General features: G+C 38.4%; 1 protein-coding gene across 1 annotated transcript; it reads right to left on the bottom strand.

Moving 5' to 3' along the window:
- Window positions 1-21,973: 21,973 nt before the first annotated feature.
- LOC149232937 (uncharacterized) lies at window positions 21,974-24,501 on the bottom strand. Its single transcript, XM_089382048.1, has 2 exons — window positions 23,670-24,501; window positions 21,974-22,908 (listed from the first exon to the last, which is right to left on the bottom strand). Exons 1-2 carry the CDS (start codon window positions 24,499-24,501, stop codon window positions 21,974-21,976), a joined length of 1,767 nt encoding a protein of 588 aa, XP_089238174.1.
- Window positions 24,502-25,200: the final 699 nt, after the last annotated feature.

Genomic DNA, 25,200 nt, shown 5'->3' with positions numbered 1-25,200 from the left:
GAGACATTAAAACTCTTCAGTGCTGCTACAGGAATGGAAATCAATAGGGCAAAGTCCACTATATCCTTCTTTGAATGTACTCAACAAGAAACCCATCTAGCCCTTCAAAATTTCCCATATCAAATTTTGGCACTACAGGATGGTCTGAAGTATTTGGGATTCAGGATTAAAGCTGATGGCTACAAGATAGCAGATTGGACCTGGTTGATCTCAAAGGTGGAAAAAAGAATAAATATCTGGTGTCATTGCCTTCTATCCAGAGCTGGAAGACTGGTACTCATAAAAGCAGTACTAGAAGCAACCCCAGTCTTTTGGATGTCCTTGGCCTGGATCCCCTTGGGGATTCTGCATAGGATCTAATGAATCTGCAGCCATTTCCTGTGGAAGGGACAAAAAGATGGAAAGCCTTATGCGTGGGTCAAATGGAGTAGAATTACGACCCCCAAAAAATGGGGAGGTTGGGGTTTAAAGCACCTCCCGACTTTTGCACAAGCACTGGCTGCTAAACAAGGTTGGCTACTCCTGAAGCACAAGAGTCTTTGGTCGGAGGTGGTCACCCATAAATACATTTTGCCTAGCACTATACTAGACTAGGTAAGGCGATCTACATGGAACAAGAAAGGTATTTCAGTGATCTGGAGGGCCATAATCAACACCCTGCCCATCATCAAAAGGGGCCTTATCTGGAGGATTGGGAATGGGGAGTCAGTCCGAATCGGGATTGATCCCTGGATTGGCAGTGGGAATGCCTACCAACTCCCACAGGAATTGATCACACTCCTCAACCACAATGGTGTCCTGTTCATATCACATCTTGGAGACCATCGTAACTCAACCATTTTGCAACAAGCATGGCACACAGGAGAGGCTTGGAATATCCCGGATCAATGGGAAAGACAGTGGAGAATATTTCTGCAGACTTTATCAGAATCCCATGTGCGCCTAAATGAAGAGGAGGATGAATTGATCTGGGGTTTTACTAAAACTGGGCACTACTCCTCCAAGCAAGGGTATGATATCATACATGCTGAGCACAAACCAGATAGACTGATGAGCTGGTGGAGCCATCTTTGGAAGTTAAAAGCCCCTCTGCGCACAAAATTACTGATGTGGAATATCATAATGGATAAAACTCCTACAGGAGAAAACCTTAGAAAAAGGGCTTTCCCAGGTCCGACTTGGTGCGTTTTATGCCATGAGGAGGAGGAAACAAATCATCATTTATTCCTCACCTGCCCCACATCCCAACTAATCTGGTCTCAAACCCTGCACACACTAAATATCAAGCATTCTTGGAGTGGCGTAGATATCCCAAATGCCTGGGATAGATGGTGGGAAGCTGCAACTGAACCAAGATCTAGGAATCTGCGGCTCTTGGTCACTTGGCACATATGGATGTGGTGCAATAACATCATCTTTAGAGACCGGAATATAATCTAGGCCCTGATACCTCCAAAAATCTGCTCGAGCTATGGGGAACTCCCGGCTGAGGAACAAGTCTACAGAACTCAGAACATCACACAAGAACAGATTGACAAAGCCCACCCCTGCGCATATTTTGATGGGGCTGCTCAATTGGACACTCATTACTTTTACATATGCATGGGTTTGGGAGAGGGTACAAATAATTATGCAGAGATGATTACTCTCCGACACCTTTTACATTTTACCATTCTCAAACAGTGCAGACACATACAAATTTTTGGGGATTCCAAAATAGTCATAAACTGGTTTAACAACACAACATTTTGCTATGCATATACTCTCAGAACTATTATGGATGAAATTGTTTTTCTCAAAACACATTTTGATCACATTTCATGCATTCATATCTACAGGGAGCGTAATGAAAGTGCGGACAAGCTATCGAAAGAGGTAATGCATCGTCCTTGAGGAGAATGGTTGATCACAGAGTACACATCGGAGAGGACCTACTAGTACTTCCACAAACCATATATGGATCAGGAACTTCGGAGGGCAAACAGGCCCTAATATCAGCAGTCTTTACTTGTCTTTTTTCACAGTTTTTATCTATCATGTAATTATCATAATCTTAGCAACAAAACAATGATCACCACTGGTGAATTTTTGAATATGTAATTATTTATATATGTACCACAGCACTAGCACACCCAATAGGGTCTATTTTGTTAGAACTCACAATTTTGTAACTTCAAACCACTGACTACGGTCACAGTATTTGCATATGCCCATGGCATTTACAACATGTAATTTTCAACAAATTAATGGAAATTACGATATTTTCTCCCCAAGAAAAAAAACTTGAGTCCTATATCAAAAGCAATTACCTCTACTTTCAACGAGGGGTATTGGAAGTGTTTCTTTTGCTTGCCTTTTAAAATGTTTTGAATTTTCTGAGGTAGCATTTGAGAGTAGTTCTTTTACTTGTTTGCTAAAATGTTTTGAATTTTCTGGTGAAACATTTCATGGGTATTTGAAGTATTTCTTTTACTTGTCTTTTAAAATGTTTTGAATTTTTCGGTAAAACATTTCTTAAAGAAAAAGGAAAGGAAGAGAGGTTTCAAGTCTTTATCTTAATTTTTCACATTGTTATTTAAAACATGTGATTCAAAAATGTAAATTTTCAACAAATAATAAGTAGCGTTACAACTTATAAATAATACTAATATAAGTTTTAAGAATAATAATATAAATTTTAAAAAAGTATGTTTAAATGTATTTATAATGTATGTCTAAATAATAATAATATAAGTTTTTAAAAATATGTTTAAATGTTTGTCTAGATGTATCTTAAATGTATTTCTATTAAATTTATTTATTTAATTTACAAAATTTTATAATATATATTTTTTTAATTATAAAAATGATTTAGAAGACATTATTTAAATAAAATTATTATGCTCAACCATTCCAGTTTGATAATTTATTTTTTAAAAATTCAAACTTAAAATTAAATTTCTTTTAAACTTTTTATTATAAGAATGACCTATGCTTAAGACATGATAACATACGAAAACAAAAATTAATTATATTCATTTCATTGTTATAGAATAAGGGATGATAGCACAAAATTAATTATATTTATTTCATTATTATAGAATATGTTAAGAGCATGTGTTTCCTTCTAAGAGGTCACAGGTTCAAAACCAGAGGGGGGTAGAGTATGTATGCCTTCGTAGACTTAGCAGTCAAATCGCTGCGCGGAGGTGGGTCCCTTGTCCCAGAAACAAGGGGGTCTCATACACCAATTTGGTGTCTGGCTTGGCTGTGACCTTAAAAATGGATATTATTATTATTATTATAAAACTTAAGATATGATAATATGTTTTGATGTAAACTATTAAGCGTGACCAAAACGATGATATATTATTAGCATTTTGAAACGTAGGTCTGAGTAAGCCTCTATGAAGTTAACTCATTTGAAATTATTATTTTTAAATTTGATAAAGTATTTAATTAATTTATAATTATGGTAATTGATATAAAAAAAATTCACAATTTTTTATAATTTAAGGATAAGGTATGTATACATTTTTTCCCATTTGACAATCATATTTTATATAAATTATTTTTCAATGTATTTTTATTTAGCATATTAATTATTTTATTAAAAAATGGTTTGGAATGACGGTAAGATTTAAATTTATTTTTATGAGTTTTTTAATAATTTTATTTTGAAAATTTGGTGTAAATTTTAATTTCAATGTGGTTATTATAATATTAAAATGATGAATTTTGAGGGTTAGTTTAATTGGTTGAGGTGTCGTTGTTAAATCATTTTGCCATTGGGAGGTCACATGTTCAATTTTCCTTGATGCCTTTGGAGTTAGGCTCATATTAGTTTGGTCTAGGGGGTGTGGTCCCTTTGAGTGGACCTACTTTAATTTTCTGTGGGGAAAAAATGATATTTCATTTCCACTTCTTAATGTAAATGGACTTTTTAAAAGTTCATTTTTCCAATGAGTTAATCTCAAGAACAAATTGTAAACTTTAGGTTATTAAATCATTTTTCCATTGGGAGGTCACATGTTCAATTTTCCTCGATGCCTTCGGAGTTAGGCTCATATTAGTTTGGTCTAGAGGGTGTGGTCCCTTTGAGTGGGCCTACCCTAATTTTCCGTGCGAAAAAAATGATATTTCAATTCCACTTCTTAATGTAAATGGACTTTTTAAAAGTTTATTTTTCCAATGAGTTAATCTCATGAACAAATTGTAAACTTTAGGTTGTTTATTATCAACATTGAAACTTCTCTATCGCATATTGGAAATTAAATATAGCTTTTAAATGTTCCATTTTCGAATAGTTATCTTTGGATCAAGTGTCAACTTAATGACTCCTCAAACCCAATTTTTTGTGGTAAATGAAGTCTTGGAAAGCTATTGTTCACTTCAAAGTTCTCATTATCGACATTAGATTGAGTTCGCAATCCTATCTCCCAAGGTAAATAAGTCCTAAAAAATTGCTATTTTTCTGATGTATCATTGTTCTTTCTATAATTCATTTGCCTCTAGTGTCTTGGAGAATCATTCTCTTTAGATTGTGTAAAGTGTTTTCACTCAAGCTAGCAAGTGAAACAATGGTTTTTATTTCACCATTGATTCCTTTGAGAATTGATCAATCTAAAGTGATATTTTAATTTGGGGAAACATTTTCTTCATCAATACCATGGTGGGTGTCTATTTCGAGGTTTTGTGTACAAAGGATTAATATGTTAAACACTAGAATTTGGTTAGGGCCTTACAAACATTACCAAGAAATTCTTGGTACTGCCTTGAAATATTAGTTTAGAGTTAATTGCATATATATATATTTTATTTTTTAATTGAGAGATTACATTTTAAGAAAACAAGTTTTTCTCAAAGCAATAATTGTTTAACATGAAAATTTTACAATGAATAACTACAATAACTATAGGTTTTCATCCCAAGGGAAACTTAAGAGATTATTCTCCTTGTTCATGGATAACATCTGTAGTAAACTTATCTACGTAGATTAATAACCCCTCACTCAAGGGATTTGAACCAGTAGTTGTTAGGACAAAGCTAGCTAAATGCATAGCAACATTGGCAATAACAGGTTGAGTTAACCTCTTGGGCTAAATAATGTTGACAATTATCCTTACTTTCCTCTACGTGTGTTCTTTGAAATGAAAAACAATTAACAAATGCATGTTTGTAGGTTTATGTGGTGATTAGAATTTGTTTTCAGAATTTGATCCACAATAATTATTTTTAATTGATGTTTCAAGTCTAGATTAAGACCCATCACGAGGATATAATCGATGAGAGGAGGGGAACCTTAAACAAAAGAATCTAAACCTAAAAATGTATTAGAATAATATAATAATACATTAATAATATAATAATATTGATGTATTCACAATATATTAGAATTAATAATATTAGTATTAAAATTTGTATTATATTATATTAATGTAATATATAGTACATTAATAATATATTATTATATTAACTACAAAAATTGGCTCCCTTCGAAAATGCGTAGCTAGGTCATCTGCAGTTGCGCACAGCCTCTGCCTACTCCCGTTTTCCTGTCTGCATGGCCCCTCCGGAACCTATCTCGGAGGCGGCCGCAACCTCTGACCTGCAAGCTGAGTTCTCAGCTCTCATCAACACGCCGAATCTGTCCAGGCTAAGACCATCAGTTTCGAAATTTGTCAACGCAAGAAGTTTTCCTACCTCCAACTATTCTGAGAAGGGTTGCCTTATCTCTGGTAGAAAAAGGATTAATTAGGCAATTCACAGGACTCTGGCCGTCCCCAAAGACAGTTCAGAAATGGGTAGAAAGAAACTGGATGGATAAAATAACAGGAAAGATCTCTATCAAATTCTGTGGAAGGGGATACTTCACCTTCTATTTTGAGACAAAGGAAGATAAAGATCTAATATTAAAAAATGGGCCTTATTTCATGGACACCAGAGGGCTATATCTCAATAAATGGACTCCATATTTTGACCCAGAACTCGACATTCCAAATGTTGTCCCTGTTTGGGTTCGAATGCCTCATCTACCACTACACTGCTGGGGGGATGAATTTGTCAAAGCGATAGGAAATGTTGTGGGAAATTTTATAGACAAAAGCGAGCCGAAGGACAACATGCAAGCCTGTGCCAGAATCTGTGTCGAAGTAGATCTAGGGAAAGAAATCCTTGAGGCAATCAAGCTAAAGATGGACAATTGGACACACATACAATAGTTGGATTACGAACAATTTCCCCTTCAAATGCAAGGTATGTCATGAATATGGTCATTTTGCTAATAGATGCCCGAAATCAATTGAAACTGAAGACAATGGGCCTGAACCCCAATGGGAACCTGTCAAAAAGAAAAAAACAACCTTAATCAATCCATTAAACATGTCCCATCCTCTTCTCCCACGCTCCCCCTTTCTGTTGGCCCTAACCTTCCTTCCTCATCTGAGCCCATTCTGACCCAGCCAGCCCCCATAGCTTCCTCTCCCCTTTCCTCCAACCCTTTTAATGCTCTTGCTTCAACTGAAGAGGATCTTCCCCCGAACTTCTCTCTTCTTTCCTCTGAGCCTTTCTCACAACCTTCTCCCTCCATTCCTGGTCCTCCTTCATCATCCATGGAATCAACACTAGCAAGAATAATCACTAGAAATGTTGCTAAACTTGGACCTGGCAGAAAAACCACCAAACATCATAGGGATGAAGCAGCACAGAAGGACATTGCCATGGGGACACAACATCCGATAGAATCTTTCATTGGAGGGCACTCTAACAAAGAAAAAGGACAACAAGCAACAGGGACCAAGATAGGGACTACACCTGCGTTCCCTCCATGATGAAAGCTCTCACATGGAATTACAAGGGACTTGGGCAACCCCTAAAATCAATGCCCTGAAAGAAATCATTAAATAAGAGCAACCTGAAATAATACTTCTTCAAGAAACAAAATTAGGAGGAACAAACATGGATAACATCATCACCAGAATCAGAAATTATCAAGGTGTAAGTGTACATTCCTGGGCAGCCTCGGGTGGTATGGCAACAATGTGGAATCAAATATTATGGAGACTTCTTGCTGCCCACAAAACACAATATTGGAAACTCAAAATGAAAATTGTAAGAAAGGGAAGAAAAATAATTAGATACAACATATATGGGCCAAATCACTACAGGGACAAGGAAGTGTGTTGGATCACTCTTCAGGAGGATATGGAAAAAGAAGAAAATTTGAACTACATCAATGGAGGTGATCTAAATATGATCCTTCATGCGAAAGAAAAATGGGGAGGCAATTTTACAACTGATCCCTCATGAGAAAAGCTGAAAAATATTATGGATGAGCATGATCTAGTGGATATTGTGCCAAAGAATCGTTGTTTTACTTGGAGCAACAAAAGACTTGTACTAGGGAACATAATGGAGAGACTGGACCACTTCATTGTGGTTGTCCCGTTAACATCCCTTCACTCTACAACCACCTCCACCATCTTAGAATGTATTGCTTTTGATCACCAACCTGGCACATTAGATCTCGGTTCACATCCAAATCTGGGACCTCTGCCCTTTCGATTCAACACACTTTGGATCGATTCTCTAGAAGCAAGGAACATTGTGGAAAACACCTGGCACCAGCTTGTAGAAGGCTCACCAATGCACATTTGGGAAACAAAACTAAAAAATGTGTGTAATGCACTCAAGATATGGGTCAAAAACTCATATAAGGAGCCAGAGCACAACAAACAAGAACTAAAAAGAGAACTGGTTGAGATCCAAAAGGATATAGAAGAGCAGAGCATGGAATGGACAGGGAAAAGAACGACAAGGAAAAATAGATCTATAGGGACAATTACAATAATAATAGAAAGGAGGAAGAGAAATGGCGGATAAAATCTAGAAATCTGTGGTTATAGGCAAGGGACAAAAACACCTCCTATTTTCATAAACATGCAACATTGAGAACATTTAAGAATGCCATCATTTCAATTCAAGATGAAGCAGGGATCATGTGCACAGACCAAGCAGAGATAAAAGATGTTTCTCGACAACATTTCAAAAATCTCTTATTGGAGAACACCAAGGAGGAAGATTATGATGATCTGCTCATACACACTCCAAAAATGATAACAGAGGAAATGAATCATCATCTAATCAAAGACATTGAGGAGGAAGAAGTCATTAAGGCAGTTTGGACTCTTCATCCAGACAAGGCTCCCGGCCTAGATGGCTTCTCCATCAGTTTCTATCGCATATTCTGGGAGGTCATTTGTCGAGATCTAATGAAGATGATACATTGGGTGCATCGGAAAAAGAAGATAGGAGGCTGCACAAACTCAACCTTCCTAGCCCTTCTCCCCAAAGAGACCCGACCCCTATCCTTTTCCAGATTTAGGCCTATCTCTTTGTGTAATTCTTCATATAAAATTATTTTGAAAATCCTTGCTTCTTGCATCAAAGCATATCTTCCCTCCCTCATATCAGAAAATCAAGGGGGTTTCCTAGCAAATCGACAGATAACTAACTCTATTCTTCTGGTACAAGAAGACATTCACTCTAGTGTTAGCAAGGGTGAGAAAGGTTTTGTCTTAAAACTTGATCCAGCAAATGCCTTTGACAGAGTAAAGCATTCCTTCTTGTTCGTTGTCTTAAGAAAAATGGGATTCAATGAAGACTTCATTTTACTCATCCAAAATTGCATCTCCAAACCTTGGATCTCTCCTTTAATCAATGGTAGGCCCTCTACCTTTTTTCAATCCACGAGAGGCCTAAGACAAGGCTGCCCCTTATCAGCCTTTCTCTTTATCCTCATGGCAGAATCTTTCAGCATAGCTCTAGATCATAATCACAGAATGGGATTGATAGTTGGTATCAAGTTCGGTGATGGGGTCAAAAAGATAAACCATTCATAGTTCACTGATGATACCTTGTTAATGGGAGGAGCCTCATTATAATAGAAAGAAGATTCAAAAATCTCCTTGAGAAATTCATGCAGTACTCTGGTGGGCAGATTAACCATCTAAAAAGCTCCATATATGGGTGGAATGCGACAACAAACACAATACACAATATAGTGCAAATATTTGGAGTCTCCTACAAGCTCAATTGGAGCCACTTCAATTACTTAGGGATGCCGGTTTGCATTGGGCCCCTTAAGACACAGGTCTGGAATAACATAACTGATAAAATGAAGAAAAAGATACAACAATGGGGAACAACTTGGCTAAACTTGGTCAGAAGGGTCATACTATTAAACGCAGTTTTATTTGCTCTCCCCCTTTATAATTTTTCCTTGATCCAGGCCCCCATCAACATCCACAACAAATTAGAAAAGATTCTGAGACAATTTCTATGGCAAGGAGGGAAGTCAGATAAGAAGAAGTTCAGTCTTGTCAAATGGAGGCAAGTTACCACCAAATATGAAAGTGGTGGACTTGCTATCAGCATACCCAAGCTGTTAAATGTTGCCTTCGGTGGAAAGATTGTTTGTCGTTTGATCTCCGGTCCGCAATCATGGTGGAAGCTGGTTCTAGAAAAATATATTTGAACATAGCTAGACAACATCTATTGGATCATGACACCCCCAACAGACCCTGTTCGCGCATATGGAAACTTTGCAAAAAGGCCATTCCCTTTCTTCAAGACAACACATCCAAAGTGCCTCATGGAGGTAGTAACATTAACATTTGGCATGACAAGATTATGGGGAAAAAGGCCCTCTCTGTTGATCACATTCTCCTCGCCTTCCAGCAGTATCACAAGGATCAAGGAATACACACCTTAAACCAAATCTCCAGTTGGAATAGCAGCAACGGGCGATGGATGGGATGGAATTTTTCCAATTCCCCTGCACATCTTCTCGATGCTCAAGTCAAAATGAAAGAATTGCTACATGGAGCAGCTCCCACCTTAAGGTACGAAGAAGACAAATTCATATGGGATCCTTTGGGAACTACGTACGCCATTAAGGCAAGTTATGATGCACTACTTGATGACTTTCTCCCTTCTCCTTCGTGGGTCTTATGGAAGCAGGTTTGGAAATCTGAGAGCATGCCAAAGATCAAAATATTTATTTGGACCCTATTCAAAGGGAAGATCTTGACAGCAGACAATTTGAAAAAAAGAGGCATTCAGGGAGCATCTAGGTGTCCTCTCTGCTCTGATGCTGAAGAGTCTATTCAACATTTATTTGTGGATTGTTCATTTGCCTCTCAAGCTTGGAGCTCCCTCCCTCATCCGCTAAACTTCAAAATAGAAAGAAACTCCTCCATCTATGCCACAATTGTCAAGTGGAAAAAAGGTTACCCCTGTGCCAAAAAGGGACCGAGTGCCCAAAAGAGAATTTGGGATACACTTCCATTTGTCCTTCTTTGGAACATTTAGCTCATGAGAAATGGAGTCGTCTTTCAGGAAAAATCTCCTTGCATAAGGAAAGTCCTAAGAAAAACTTGGGCCTTAACTGTAGAGACTATCTATGCTAAAGGAAATAGTCATATTATTATAAAAGATATTCAAGTGGAAGAAAAAATCATCTTCAGAAGTGCCTTGGATCTCCCTTCAAGGCACAACAAACCCAACACAAGGCAACTCTCGACCAATGCTCAATGGAAGATAAGGCTAAAAGAATAGGAATTTCTAGAATGGCTTGATGGCAAACGCAGACCCAAGTTATTTTTTGATGGCGCCTCAAAATCTAACCTAGGAACAACAGGAGCAGGAGGGGCGATTTTCAATGAATTGGGAAGAAATATAGCCACTTATCAATCAGGACTAGGCAAAGCATCAAATAATAACACAGAGGCCTATGCCTTAATATAAGGCCTTCAAATAATCAAAGAGTTTAAATTTAAGAATGCAATGATCTTTGGAGACTCGTCAATAATAATACAAATGATGCTGAAACCAAAACTATCTCCCAACATTGATCTTAGCAGATTAATCACTCATTGCAGAATTTTAAATCGGGAAATTGGAGATATTTCTTTTTACCATATCCTAAGGCACAATAATAAAATTGCTAACTCTTATGCCAACTTGGCTTGTCTCTCCCCCTTGGTCAACTCACTACCCAAGGCAGGTCTACCTACTCCCCCCTTCCATGAATTCCTCTTGCGTTCCTGTTGTCCTAACGCTCAGTGCCTCCTCGATTTACGACAGACAAGACTATATTCTTATCCTCCTTTCCATTTCTCTCGTGACCCGATCCTCTTGATCTCCCCTACCAGATTCTTCCTGATCCTCCCTGCTAGATCCTTCCTGCTCACTCCTCAGGCTTGCTCCCTTCCTGTTCTTAGAGCCCCTCTACTTCCTTCATTTTGCCAGAAACTCCCTTCTCTACGCTCTTGTCTGCTGAACTCTTTGGTACCTCTGGGAGGCTTCTCTGTTCTCCTAGAACCTCTCTCATGCTTACGGAATCCTTCCCTTGCTCCCTGTTGCAGCATGAAGAGCGAGAACTATTTGCGTTGCGCAGACCTCCAGGTCGAGATGAAATTGATCGAAGCCAAAAAAAAGATTATTCAGTCAAAGCAACAATTTGAGTTTTGGATTCTCACTCACAAGGTGCATATCCTTGAGGAGTAGCTACGATCTTCCAACAATCGTTGCAGTCATATTGAAGAATCACTAGAGATCCTTCACTACATGGTAGCAAAACAAGCAGCACAGAGCTCCAACTCCAATGTGGGAGCAAACAACAGTTCAGTAAGCAAGATGGGCAACCTTGTCAGCTCCAATGGACAAAAAGACAACAGTTCTTAGTCCTAGATCACCACTTTTTATCCTCTGTTTCTTCTTCTCTTCTCAGTTTCCATGTCAAGTAAATTTATTTTGTTACTAGCACAGTTTGTAAAAGTCTATAAATGTTCCTGTTTCTCATGTTTTTCATGTAATAGTGTAAAAAAGCTTGCTGGAGGATTGGCTTCTGCCATCCCAACCCTATGCAACCTTCTCACGTACTCTCTGGATGTAATGGCATTCCCACACCCTCTCTTTTTTGGAATATAAAAACAACAACCAATCTTGTTTATATATATATATATATATATATATATATATATAACATATTATTAATATATTTTTTGTGTAATGTTCGACATTGTATTACTGAAGAAGAGCATTACAATAGATGATTCTCTTCACTATTAGCTTTCCCGTAGGGAAACCAACTTAGTAGCACATATTTAGTTTCTTAAGATTACATGTGTCCCCCTTGATAAGCTCAATAGAAAAAAGAAAAAATGGCCTGAGCCCATGCTAAAATTCAAGGGGTTACATAGATATTGGATTTGTTCTATAGAGCCATCTAAACCGAGCCAAAACTGAAAGAGGCTACTCAAAGTTAATTAAAGCATAATATATGACCATGGTATAACCTGGAAGAACTGCATTGGCAGAGCTCCAACGACCAAGGCTCGTCGACCCAGGTAGTAGTTGAGTAGCCATGAACCATGCAGCAACCACATGTCTCGAAGGAGTCACGAACCACGAGCCATAGAGGAGAAAATATATTTGCATAGGATCCACGGACCCCAAACCATGCGACACAATTTCCCGCCAAATCAAACTTGCTTACACTATGATTCGTTGCCCACTACCCTGAATTTGTAGACGCTGTGAAGGCTGCAATAGGCATGGGACAAAGAACGAGCTTTAGCAATCCCTAGGCCTACAACGAACGACATGGAGCCGAACCTTGAATTGTAATTCCCCCCGACTTGAGTTTGTAAACATTGTGAGCCCATGCCCACCACCCTGAATTTGCCAGCACCGTGAAGCTCACAAACAAGCAAAGGATAGAGAAGACCATAATGAGATTTAATGGCCCCTAGGCTTGTGACTAGCGAAAAGGAGCTGAGCTTCAAAGTCAAGGAGTGGAGCCACAAAAGACTAACTAGGGAATAAAATTGAACTAAAGTCTAGATTAATATAACCTATGAATTGTGAAGAAGTATTGAACTCGTTGAGAAGGTCAAATCATGATGGTGAAACAAGAAGGCCAAAAAAATTCCAAATACACCCTATGAGCATGGGAGGCTGAAGTGACCGAATGCTAAGCAAATTGTGAGACTAATCCTACATTGACGAGAGTACCAAAATATGCCAAGAAGTGGTCCAATTAGAGAATGGGAAGAGAGTATAAGCTTTACAAGCATGACATCCCTGCATAAATGAAATAAAATGCATCACTTCCTTTGTCGAATGCCTTGCAGGACGACGTACTAAAAACATAAACAAATCAAAGAAAAGACGCAGGCTATCCATGATGCCAATGTTATTTAGAGATGCAATACACCTCTCCAAGTAATCATGTAATGTCACGATGCGCTAGCGAGCCGAGCATGATTTGGTGTATGACGACCAAGGTCGAATTAATGTAAACAACATTAGGAGATTTAACAAATTATGCTTGTAAATTGAACGACCGGCTAGATGGCCTTCTCTACCACATAGCCTTAAGTGCTTGATGAAAGACGTCGGATTTAAACACTCGTCGTGGGAAAAACATATTAATAATATTATTTTAAATAGTATATTAATATTATTATTATTATATTATAATTAATGTATTGGTAATAATACATTAATATATTAAGGAATAATTGATAGATATTTTTTTTTGTAATTTTGGTAGGACTACATTTTCATCATGTCCAATTTTTCACCCCGATCGGGGGATAGCACAAGATTCGAACCCAAGACTTCTAGTTCGGTGAGACTTCATTTCAACAACCATTGCTAATTAAACTACCCCAATCAAATAATAATTACTATATATTAATGATATACTAATATGTTAAGATGTAATATATTATAGTATAGATAATATATAAAAGTTAATGCAATATAATAATAGATTAATTGCCATATTATTAATGCATTAATATAAAGGTATTAACACATTAATAATAATAACTATTGGGTAAAATAATAACAAAATATTGTATTAATATAAATATATTAATATCCTATACAAATAAATTAGTATATTAGTATGAGTGTGTTAACGTTAATAAATAAGGTCCTAAGGAAAAGAGAACTACATTAAATAGAAGAAAAAAAATGATACTAATAGAGATGAATTATTAATACTAATATTTTGATGAGAGTGATGATATTATTAATGATTCTATTAATTTTAATATTGAACTATAAGAGAAGGAACTAATTTTAGAGTTGAGAGAGCACAAAAAGCCAATTCCTATTAACTTCGAGTCCTCCATCCCAATTGAGGTTATTTGAATGCTTTAATATCTTTTTTTTTTTCTAAGTAAGACTAATTCTATTAAAAAGCGAAAATATAATTACACCGAGGCCCCGCCTCAAACTCTGTTTCTAGTTTTCATCGAAACAGTTGATACTGCCCCAGATTGGGGAAACCAACATGAGATTACAAAACAGTTACCATATGACTATGTACTGACATCAACAGACACCAAAATTCAACCTTGTGACACAGCAAGAAGGTGCAACTCAGCTACACTGGACATGACAACAAACCAACAAAACTACTGTACTGCTAAACATACGCAAAAATATCAAGCGACTGGACCAACCCGTGATCTGCCTGAAGCCGATTTGGTTCATGGGTGGCTGCATTTGCCAGAAGGCATCAGTTGTTTTGCTCCTCCTCCGGAGTTTCCTCGACCACGGGACACGCATATTATTCCCAATCATCTTCCTTTTTCTCCACATCGCTCTTCTCAGCATCGCCTGTAGGCCCCTCTATCTGCTGGGTGCCTCTTGAGCTGCCAGCACACTCCACCGTTAAAGCCACGCCTGCAGAGCTGCCACCCGCCCGTTGAAAGTCGTCTGCATGCTCATCGTCACCATACATTCTGCTATGCCTGATTCCCTGGCTAACATCCTTTGAATTTTTCTCCTGACTTCCTCTCATATCCTGGGCTCTCATTTCCTGAGAATGCTCCTCAGAGCTTGTCACTTGATCACTATCCAACATTTCTTCTTCAGTGAAGACGACGGTCACCTTGGCAGTGATAGTAGGTTTGTTTAGACGGCTATGGAACCTGAAATGGGTAGCGTGAGAGGCAGAGCCAGGACTCTGCTGGGAAATAACAGAATGGAGCCCAACATCTCTGTGCGGATCCCTTGACGCCATCCCACGCCCCCGCCTGCTGCGCGCGTAGGAATAGTGTCTGAGCTGAGGTCTGGGCTGAGGCTCATCTTCCTGGTTTTGAGGAGGGGAAGGGGGAGCCGAGCTCTGCGCAGTATGAGGTCTCGCTCTGCCTCCCCGAGAGCCTCCATATCGACTCCTCATGCGTTCCCTTACCATCCTGGTGAGGACCGAGAGAAAATCAGCGGGATATTCAGTAGGGGAGGGGGATTGATTGCAGAAACAGGGCTTCTGAGCAGGATTTACAGGGTAGAGCATGGAGTGGGAGAAATGGAGGCCATTTCCCAAATCGATGCAACTAAGGTGCCAACATCGTTTTCCAGTAGCTGTTCTGCTACCTGCCAGCTTTGCCTGCAGCGGACAAGAGCTACGGATCGGGGGACGAACAATGGGAACAAGAGGCGCCATTCTGATATCGACTGTATCCATCTCTCGGCCTGATGGGCCATTTATTGCCATCTGCATGCTGGACAGATTTCGACTACTGTGAGCCTTGATCCGGGCCCAATTCATCACCTGGCTGGTCCTTGCGCTGACATTACCAAATGAGCCCATTAATGCTCTTGGAAAACACCCGCATCTGGGTATTTGAATGTCTTAATATCTCTAAAGCTTCTCTAAATATTTTTTTGAAGTAGTGATCTTCCTTTACGATGATAGAAGTGTCTTCCACGCAGATGTTATGCTTAGTGTGGATGAAACACTATGTAAGAGAAAAAGTGTGAGACCGTTGATTTTTGATGTCAACACCATATTCTTTTATTCTTGTTTTAAATGATCTCCTAGTCTCAACAATGTAGCTTCTCCCACATGAGCAATTGATCTTATAAAATCCTTTTATTAGATTCTAATCAATGCTGTCCTTAATCAATTTCATTTTTTCCTTTATTGATTCTAATGGTTTGAATCCAAAACTTATATTCATTTTCCTGAGAATTTTAGCTATTCTGTCCATCACACCATATATGTATGGAAGGTGTGATCTCTTGTTGGAAGGTTGCAAATTTATTTATTTTTATTTTTATTTTTTTCCCTGTTAGGGGTTCATCTTTTTTTTTTTTCCTCTCTTGATGACTTTATAAATGTCTTTATTTTTGTATCCAATCCTTTTGAAGACCTTAGTAAGGTGGTCTAATTCTTGATCCAAGTGTTCTTTATTAGATAACCTAATAACTCTTAAGGACAATGTATTGAGTACCCCAAATTTCTGGGCTGAGTAATGGTGAGAGTCCACATGAAGGTAATTGTTAGTATGTCTCTTTTTTCTGAATACATGATGTTCCAAGGTCCCATCCTCATATCTAGTAATTAATACATTGAGGAAAGGAATAAAATTATTATCTTCAAGATCCATTGTGAATTTGATGTCATCCGATATGTTCGAGGAATTTATTGAGTTCTTTACAATGTTTCCATTTGACATTAGTATCACCAATGTACCTTTTCCATCTTCTTGGTTTCAACAGGTAGGAGTATAATGCCTTGTGTTCAAATATTTCTATGTAGAGGTTAACTACAATAGGAGATAGGGGGGAGCCCATTGCAACACATACGGCTTGTTCATAGTATTCACCTTAGAAGCTAAAGAATGTCGAGCGTAGACAAACCTCAACATGTTTGGTGTTTCCAACGTCGGTTACTTCATAAAGAACTTTGATTGCATCTTCTAAGGGAATCTTGGTGAGTAATGAAACCACATTAAACTTGGTGACAAGGTTGGAAATATCACATTCACCATGTGCCCACTAGGTTAATTGTCCTCTCCTATTGCAATGTGGTGAAATGGATTATTGATCACATCAAATTAGATTCATGAACCATTGTGAGTGAAGGAAACATGGTTTTGGGTTATTATCTACCCCAAGACATCTCTTGTATGTACAAGCTTAGGGACACATAGATGCTGATAAATAGAAAATTCATGGATGATTATTCAATATAGGTAGCCTCACTAATTGAGACTATGCAAGATTGGTAGACTCACTTAAGGGATTTCAATAGGAAAGACAAAGGGGTTTACTCTAGTATCCACCTTCAATTAGCTTACAAAATTGCTAAAACCATGGTTAGTTGGCTATTTAGGTAATTATATTCAATCCACGTCAAGCTAGAGTGGGTGTATCATTGCTTGGATTACATATGTGGTCACAATGTTTAATTGAGATAATATCCTATTTGAGAACATCTCCATAACTCTTTGAATATATCAAGAAAATGTTAGGTATGTGTTATATTCTTTTCATGACTATCTCCGTGCACTATATAATGCACGATACGCAATGGTGGGGTCACGGGGGGCGGGGGGGCAGGGGGGAACAACAACACCCCCACCCCCCCAAAAAGAAAAAGGGTTTGGGTAGTTTTTTGAATTTGTTTTTGGTGTTTTTTTAACAAAATTTTTGCTAAAAAAGGTTTTGAGGCACATGGTGGTTTTCCCATGGTTTTGTAGTCTTGGTTAAGGAAATAAAATTGTATTCTAATCCATGGTAAATGGATTGGTGGTTCATGGATGCAGCGGGACATATATTGTACTACAATATTTTTTTTTCACTTACTGGTTCACGGATACCCGGGTCAGTGGGTAACCGCTACGTCCAGGGTTTTAAACACTGAGTGGACGCCACCCGAAGGGCATCAACACCCCTCGGCCTATTTACTTACCTAACCCCAAGAGCTTTCGGGATTCGACCCTGTGACCTCCCATTGGCGATGCACTTGATTTGACCGATTGAGCTAACTCTTGGGGTTTTTGTACTACAATATTGTATACAATAATATATATTAAAAATAATCTTATTGGTTTTACGGGTTTTGGGTTTGCAAGCTAAATGTTGGGCCTCCAAAATGTCACACACTTTCACCTTCATTCTCACTTTATTGCCTCATTTCATCACCTTGTCATCACATAACCCTACATTTCCATTACCATATGGATTCATATTTGTATTTTCCAAAAATTATTAATTTCAAGTATTTAAAGTGAATTTATGATTAAAAGTTAGAAAAATATCATGTATTTGCTTATACCTAAAGGTGGAATGAGTTTGGTGACATGTGTAGGTGATTTGGAAGGTTCCAAGACACTCTTATGTGGCCTCCAAGACTCAAATTCGAATTCTCTTGAAGATTTGAAGGAGATTTGGGATAGGGGTCAAGCATAACTCAAGGAAAAAATCATGGATAAAGGAATATGTGTCTCATATTGGTTGTAACCATATGAAGGATTTTTGGATTTAGGAGGGATTAGTGGATCTCTATTAATGGGTTAGTTTCTTATGTCTTTGTATAAATAGGAGTACCTCCTCCATTCCAAAGGGAGGACTCTTGGAGCATGTATCCAACTTATGATGGAATAGAATAAAGCTTCATTTTACATAAATTTCCATTCTATAGTTTTAGATATAAATTTCTCTAAACATTTAGATTTTGGACTTGATCTCATTTTAGTGATTAAGTTTAGATAACGAAGGACAACCTAGGCCTCCAAGTTGGATCCTCTTCTTTGTGGACTTGGACTGAAATCTCTTTTCATCTCCTCTTGCTTTCTTAAATTAATTGTTATGCTTTATGATGTGTTTGGTTTTAGTTGAAAACTAAATCAAAGGAAGGACAACCAAGATCTCTAGATATAGAGCCTCTTCTGTGTTGATTCTAATTCAACTAAAATCATTATTTGCTTATTTATGCATGCAAATCAAGTTTTCATGGATTTATGGAATAGTTTTTCACTTTGATCTTAGGAGAATTGAGCTCACTCCAAATGGATCAATGAAGAATTTTATTTCATTACAACCAAGTTTTCTTAGCTTAGAGATAATTGCCTACTCCTGCATATATTTTGTTGGCATCATCACAAGCTTACAAGTATCCTTGGTTGATAATTTAATGAAAGCAATTTAAGCAATTAAATTTCCCAACATTTTGGCGCCGTTGCCGGGGATGGTGCTAAGGGATTAGGCATTAGGAATTTAATTCAGTACCAATATTTTCCTTTGGAAAAACTAACTCATGTTGAAAGGATGACTTGGTGACAATAAGATCTTAGTAACATGGGGAAGTGTACGTAGGAGTTAGCTTTGAATCTCATTTTAGCTGCATATATAAAGCATGATAAATAGGATGCATAAATTTGAATCAATCTTTGCACTATAAGAGTTTTCGAACGAATCCATTTATGGACAGGAGATCTAGAATGATGTTCAAGCATTTGGAGGAGAACCAAGAGAATGAGGAATACATTGAAGATTGGTTTCAAAAGGTGACTAGGCCACAACATTCTTCCATTCTTCAACGAATCCTACCATTTAATCCAAATGTGCAATTGATCTCTCAAATCCTTATAAACATTCACGCATATTTTTCACATTTGGATGTGAGCATACTAGATATTTTGATCCGTAAATGGCTTCATTGGAAATACTCTTACACTTGAAAAAAAAACTATTTCTCAAAATAGTGTAGGATAGAATAGGAAAATAAAACCAAGCTTGGAGAGGTTTTTTTTGTTTTGTTGTTGTTGTTAGTTGTTTTTTTTTGTTTTTTTTTTTTGTGTTTTTTTCTAAGTTTTTGATTTTCAAAATTTTCATTTATTTCTTGGAAATTTTGGTGGTGTAGTAAGAACCACCTCATTCACTAACCATTGGTAGGAAGATCTACAATCAAAAAGATATTTGTGAAGAAGGAAAACAAGTGGAGTTTAGAGAGCTAAAATTTGAGGTTTGAATGATCAATTCTTCATACTTATTTTTCAAAATTCCAAATTTCAATTGTATAAAGAATTGACAAAACTTCTGAGTATGCTCTCTTCTTGCGCTTTGTTGCGACCTGGAAGATCAAAAAGGAAAATTGGATAAGTTAGCCTTGAAATTTTGCAATAAAAATCATAGATGTGAAAAAGAATGACCAGAAAATCTAAATTTGCTATCGATAATAAAAAATAAATTTTGATTTCCAACTTATTTCTGTCTCAAATTTTGCTAAATAAATAATTTTTCTTTATTTAAAAAAAAACTAATTAAACTTTTCTAAAAAATATATATAAACTAGTTTTCTCTTTTTATAAAACATAAAAACAAAATCATTTAAAAAAATGAAAAAAAAACATAAAACAAAATAAAAATATTAAAAAATAAAGAATAAAAACAAAAGAATTAAAATAAAACAAAATTAAAAAGCAAAACCCTAAAAACACATTCATTAAAAAACAAACAACAAAAATAGATTAATAAAACATAAAAACCAAACCACAAAAATAAAACATAAAAAAATAGAAAAACAAAATAATTAAAAAAAAAACCAAAATCATAACAAAACATAGGAAATAAAACAAATAACAAAAAAATACAAATAAAACATAACATAGATTAAAAAAATAAAACAGAAAATCCATTAAAAGAAAATATAATACAAATAAAATAAAATAAAAAAACAAATCAATCACACCATCCATGAAAAATCAACCCACCACGTGTAAGTGAAAATCTCACATTGAGTATATATAATAAAATGGGTTGAATCTAATAAACCCTTTGCATATAAGTTAATGAATAAACTCCAAGGAAGACATAACACAGGTGGTCAAATACTTGCATTTTTTTTTTTTTTGACAGAAACGAGTAGATTGTTATATTAATTCTTGGCTGAAATGCCGCAATTCGGTTTACATAGAGATGCACAATGATCAGGTTTCTCTTCTATCCGACTCCATTTGATTTCACCTCCACTGAGCTTGCATTTTTTACTAGCTGCAGTTCTTACAACTTTGTCTATCTTTCCTAGACTGCTAATACAGACAAACTGCTTCATTAAAAGACAGTAAAACATATTAAACAGGCTGGTTTAAGGAATGAAATCCCAGCTTTCCTCTCCATCTCTTAGAAGCGTTCCAGGAGGGAGAAGCACCGCTTTGTTAGCTTCTGCATCAGCTTCTTTATTGTTTTCTCTTTTAACATGCAAGAACTCCAGGTTCTGGAAAGTGTTAATCAGAATTCTAATTCTGCTGATGAGCCTTGCTAGTCTTACATCTGATGGAGTGGTTTTATCCACCATGAGCTTAATTATGGACTGAGAGTCTCCAAAGATTATTGCGTCTTTGATGCCCAGGAAGGTGAGCATCTTGAGTCCCTGAAGGAGAGCCAAGGCTTCTGCTTGAATGCTGGAGTTGAAGCCCACTCCCCAGGCATATCTAGATTCGATTCTGCCATCTGCATTTTTAATGACCCCACCAGCTCCAGAATTGCCGGGATTGCCCTTTGCGGCTCCGTCAAAGAACAGAGTTTTCCTTGCCTTTATTTTGCATAATTCATCTAGATCTTCAGTATTGAGGCGAATTTGCCATTGGTTTAGGGGAGGGGGGGACCTGATTTTGTCAATGAATTGAAGGCCCAACAAATTCCCCCAGGCTGCATCTTGATCGTTGAGGCCTTCCCTGTCCAACTGGTCTCCCATACAGTCCTTCAGATGGCTTTTGATTTTGCTCCAGATCATTGCAGGATCACTCTTTTTGTCATTAAATATCCTGCTGTTTCGTTCCAACCAAATGTGCCAACAGATGATTTTTGGCAGCGCGATCCAGGCTCTTTTTATCTGCTGGTTTTGAGTGCCTCCAGGGTACCTGTAAGCCCAGTTAGCAAAGAGATCTGAGCAGTGGGTGGGCGTGATGACTTCGACATTCAGAGGACTTAGCGCTTCTTTCCAGAGAGCCATAGCGAAATTGCATGACAACATCAGGTGGGCGGCTGTTTCCTCATTGTTCCCACATAGAGAGCAGCGCGAGGGGCCGCTGAATCCCCTTTTCCGCAGTTTGTCTTCTGTCAGAATCCGATGGTGGCCAAGAAGCCAACAGAACACATCGATCTTGGGGATCGTAGGGTGAGATCAAATTCCCTGCCAGGGTCTTGGATTAGGCAGCGCATATGGTTTCTGAACGAGCTGCTTATAACCCTGAGCGACAGTATACTTGCCTGGGGTCGATCCCCAACCTCGTTGATCTGCCTTATTGCTATTTAGAGGTGCTTGGCCATTAAGATGATTTAGAAGATTGGAGAAGTCTTTAGTCAGATGCGGAGATACCTCAATGTTTCTCCAGCACTGCCAATTATTGTTTTCCCACTGTGACAGATCCCACAACGTTTTGACTCCAGCGCTGTCCATCCAGTCTTTTAACAGGGACAGAGAGCAGTCCTCCACAATGGGGTTGCTGCCCATAATGTTGTCTTCCCATATTTTGATACGTTTCCCGTTCCCCGGGATCCAATGCAAGTGTTGTTTGATTAAATCAAGGGCTCTATCACATAGTTTTTGGATCATAGTTCCAAAAATGGTTGATGGATTATCGAGACAACGGGTTCTCTGTCCACGGAAGTACTTCTTCCACAATACAAGTTGAGCCCAGCCTGGCTTTGTCGCAATTATCCTCCATAGCAGCTTTGCACCCAAGGCAATGTTTTGATTGTTAATGTTCTTGAATTGCAGACCCCCTTCCATTCTGGGCAGGGAGATTGTATCCCAGTTTATTAAGGGTATTCTCTTTTCATTGGCTTTCCCTCCTTTCCAGAAAAAGTTCCTGATATACTCCTCAATTTTCCTTGTAATGCCAAGAGGAGCCATCATCACTGCAGACTGATAGATAGGAAGACTATTTAGAACAGATTTTATTAGCACTGTTTTACCTGCTAGGTTGAGCCAGTTGTATCCCCAGGAACAGATTTTTGACTTGATTTTATCCAGCAGAGGCAACCAGTCTTTACTGAGGGCTCTTTTTTGGAATATAGGGAGCCCCAGGTCCTTAAAGGATGACGAGGCACATGAGGCTGCAAAGCCAAAACAGTTAGAAATAGCTTGAATCGTTCTGGCCTTTATATTCCAACAATAGATTTGACATTTGCCTTTGTTGAGGTTACTTCCTGAGTCCTCACAAAAGACATCCAACACTTCTTTGAAATTTTTTGCTGAGGGCAGGGAGGCAGCGCCCAGGAGTAGAGTATCATCTGCGAACAGGGCATGATTTATACTTTTGACGCCTCTTGCAATGTTTATTCCCATTATTTCTTGATCCTCCTGCTTTTTGTTCAAGAGGAAGCTAAGGACGGAGGCTTGGATCACGAAGAGCAAGGGTGATAGAGGGCACCCTTGCCTCAGCCCTCTGGAGGCCTTGAAAAAGTCTGCGGCCCTTCCATTCACCAAAGGGGTGATCCAAGGTTCCTTTATACAAGCCAATTGATGAACTTGGGACTAAACCCAAATTTGTGCATGACATCCAACAGAAACCTGTGCCTTACTCTATCAAATGCACTTTCAAGATCTAATTTGACCACCATGCCTTTCTCTTTTCGGGTCAAGCTTGAGTGTATCGCCTCCTGGACCAGAATAAAGTTGTCCACAATCTGTCTGCCCTGGATGAAGCCTCCCTAGTTCTCTGGAATGATGGACGGAAGGATAGGTTTCAACCTGTTGGCGATCACTTTTGTTATCAGCTTGTAACCTATATTGCAGAGGGAGATAGGGCAAAATCTTGAGAAAGTGTTGGCTCCTTTTTCCTTAGGGATAAGGGCTAAGAAAGCCGAGTTGGTACCTCCTCCTATTTTCTGGCATGCTTGAGATTTTCGAACCATTCTGCCTAAATCTTTTTCCACTATCTGCCAGCAAGTCTGCAAGAATCTGGCGGTGAACCCATCTGGGCCCGGAGCCTTGTCGGGCTCCATGTCGAAGAGGGTGGCTTTAATTTCCTCATTAGTGACTTCTGCTTCCAATAATTGATTTTTTCTGGCCGAAATCAGATTCGGAACCTCATCCATTAAGGATGAAACCTGACCCTGGTCCTCTTTTTCACTATACAAGCTTTTGAAATGACAGAAGGCGACATTTTTTATGCTTTGGATATCTCTGTGGGTGCTATCCCCTTCCTTAATTTCAGAAATTGAGTTAAAGTTTTTCCGAGCCTGAGATTGCTTATGAAAGAAAGCATAATTCCTATCTCCTGCCTTGAGCCATAGTCTACGAGATTTGACCCTCCAATACTCTTCCTCGGCCAAGCTTGCTTTTAGAAGCTGTTGCTGGAGCTCAACTTCCTTATCCAAGACTTCCTTTGTGATTACTTCATTTTCCGCCTTCATCTGATGGATCTCAAGGCATTTTTGGATCTTTTTCCTTTCTGTTGCTGGATTGGGTAGGAGCTTAGCCCATGTTTTCAGAGCAGCCTTCACTCTTCTGAGCTTTTCTTCCCAAAAGTAAAAGGCTGAGCCATTGACAGGCTGCTTCCATGTATCTTTTACTAACTGCATGAAGGTCTGTTCCTTGACCCACAAGGGGCTGAATTTAAAGGGGATGGGGCCTTGATCCAAATGAGCCACTAGATCTAGCTTAATGGGTATGTGATCAGACACACTGCATGGAAGAATGTGCATTCTAGATTCTAAACCAAGAAGAAGAAAAGAACTTTGAACAAAAAATCTGTCTAACCTTGCAGCAATGTGACCCGGGCCGAGTCTTCTGTTGGACCAGGTGTATTTGCCTAATGAAGGTTTGATGTCGATCATGTTCCAATCCTGAAGCAAGTCCTCCACCCATTCGTGTGCCGGATCCCTTACAATGCTTCCTCCGCGTTTTTCGGCCAAGGATAAGGTAAGGTTTAGATCTCCGGTGATGATGATGTTTTCCAGAATTTCTGAATCTGCCAGTCCTCTAATGGTTTCCTAGCAGACCTTCTTCTCTCCAGCATTGACTGGAGCATACACGTTAATAAGACAAAGGATCTCATCTGAGCCCACATGCTTCAGCTTTGTGAACAGCCAGTGAGCGGTGGCGATTTCATGTACCTTCATGAATTTGTTTGTGTTCCATAGAGTTCCCAGGCCTCCTGAGGCACCCCGGGCTGAGACTGCCTGTCCTTCACTTCTTTTCCAAAGATTTTTGCCTATATGGAGGAAGGCCTTATCCTCCATTTTAGTCTCCTGGATGAGGAGTATGTCAGGAGAATCGGATCTTATCAGACTTTTCATGGCTTCTTCTTTTATCTTGCTCCCCATACCCCTGCAGTTCCAGGAGACGATCTTCATTACTTGCTTTTGGAATGGGGAGCTCCTTTGGAGCTCTAGATCTGGTTT

This window comes from Pinus tabuliformis, chromosome J (genome assembly GCF_031772625.1).
Source record: "Pinus tabuliformis cultivar Carrire ecotype Pingquan chromosome J, CPIR1, whole genome shotgun sequence".
Taxonomy (NCBI): domain Eukaryota; kingdom Viridiplantae; phylum Streptophyta; class Pinopsida; order Pinales; family Pinaceae; genus Pinus; species Pinus tabuliformis.
The sequence above is the reverse complement of the archived record's forward strand: the minus strand, read 5'-3'. Positions and strand labels throughout refer to the sequence as shown.

What these genes read in the sequence shown, in the direction of transcription:
- LOC149232937 (XM_089382048.1), bottom strand. Translation starts at nt 24,501, where the DNA reads ATGCACATTCTTCCATGCAGTGTGTCTGATCACATACCCATTAAGCTA. An exon ending in ATGCCAGAAAATAGGAGGAG is followed by an intron (nt 22,909 to 23,669) that starts GTACCAACTCGG and finishes TTGGCTTTGCAG; the next exon opens with CCTCATGTGCCTCGTCATCC.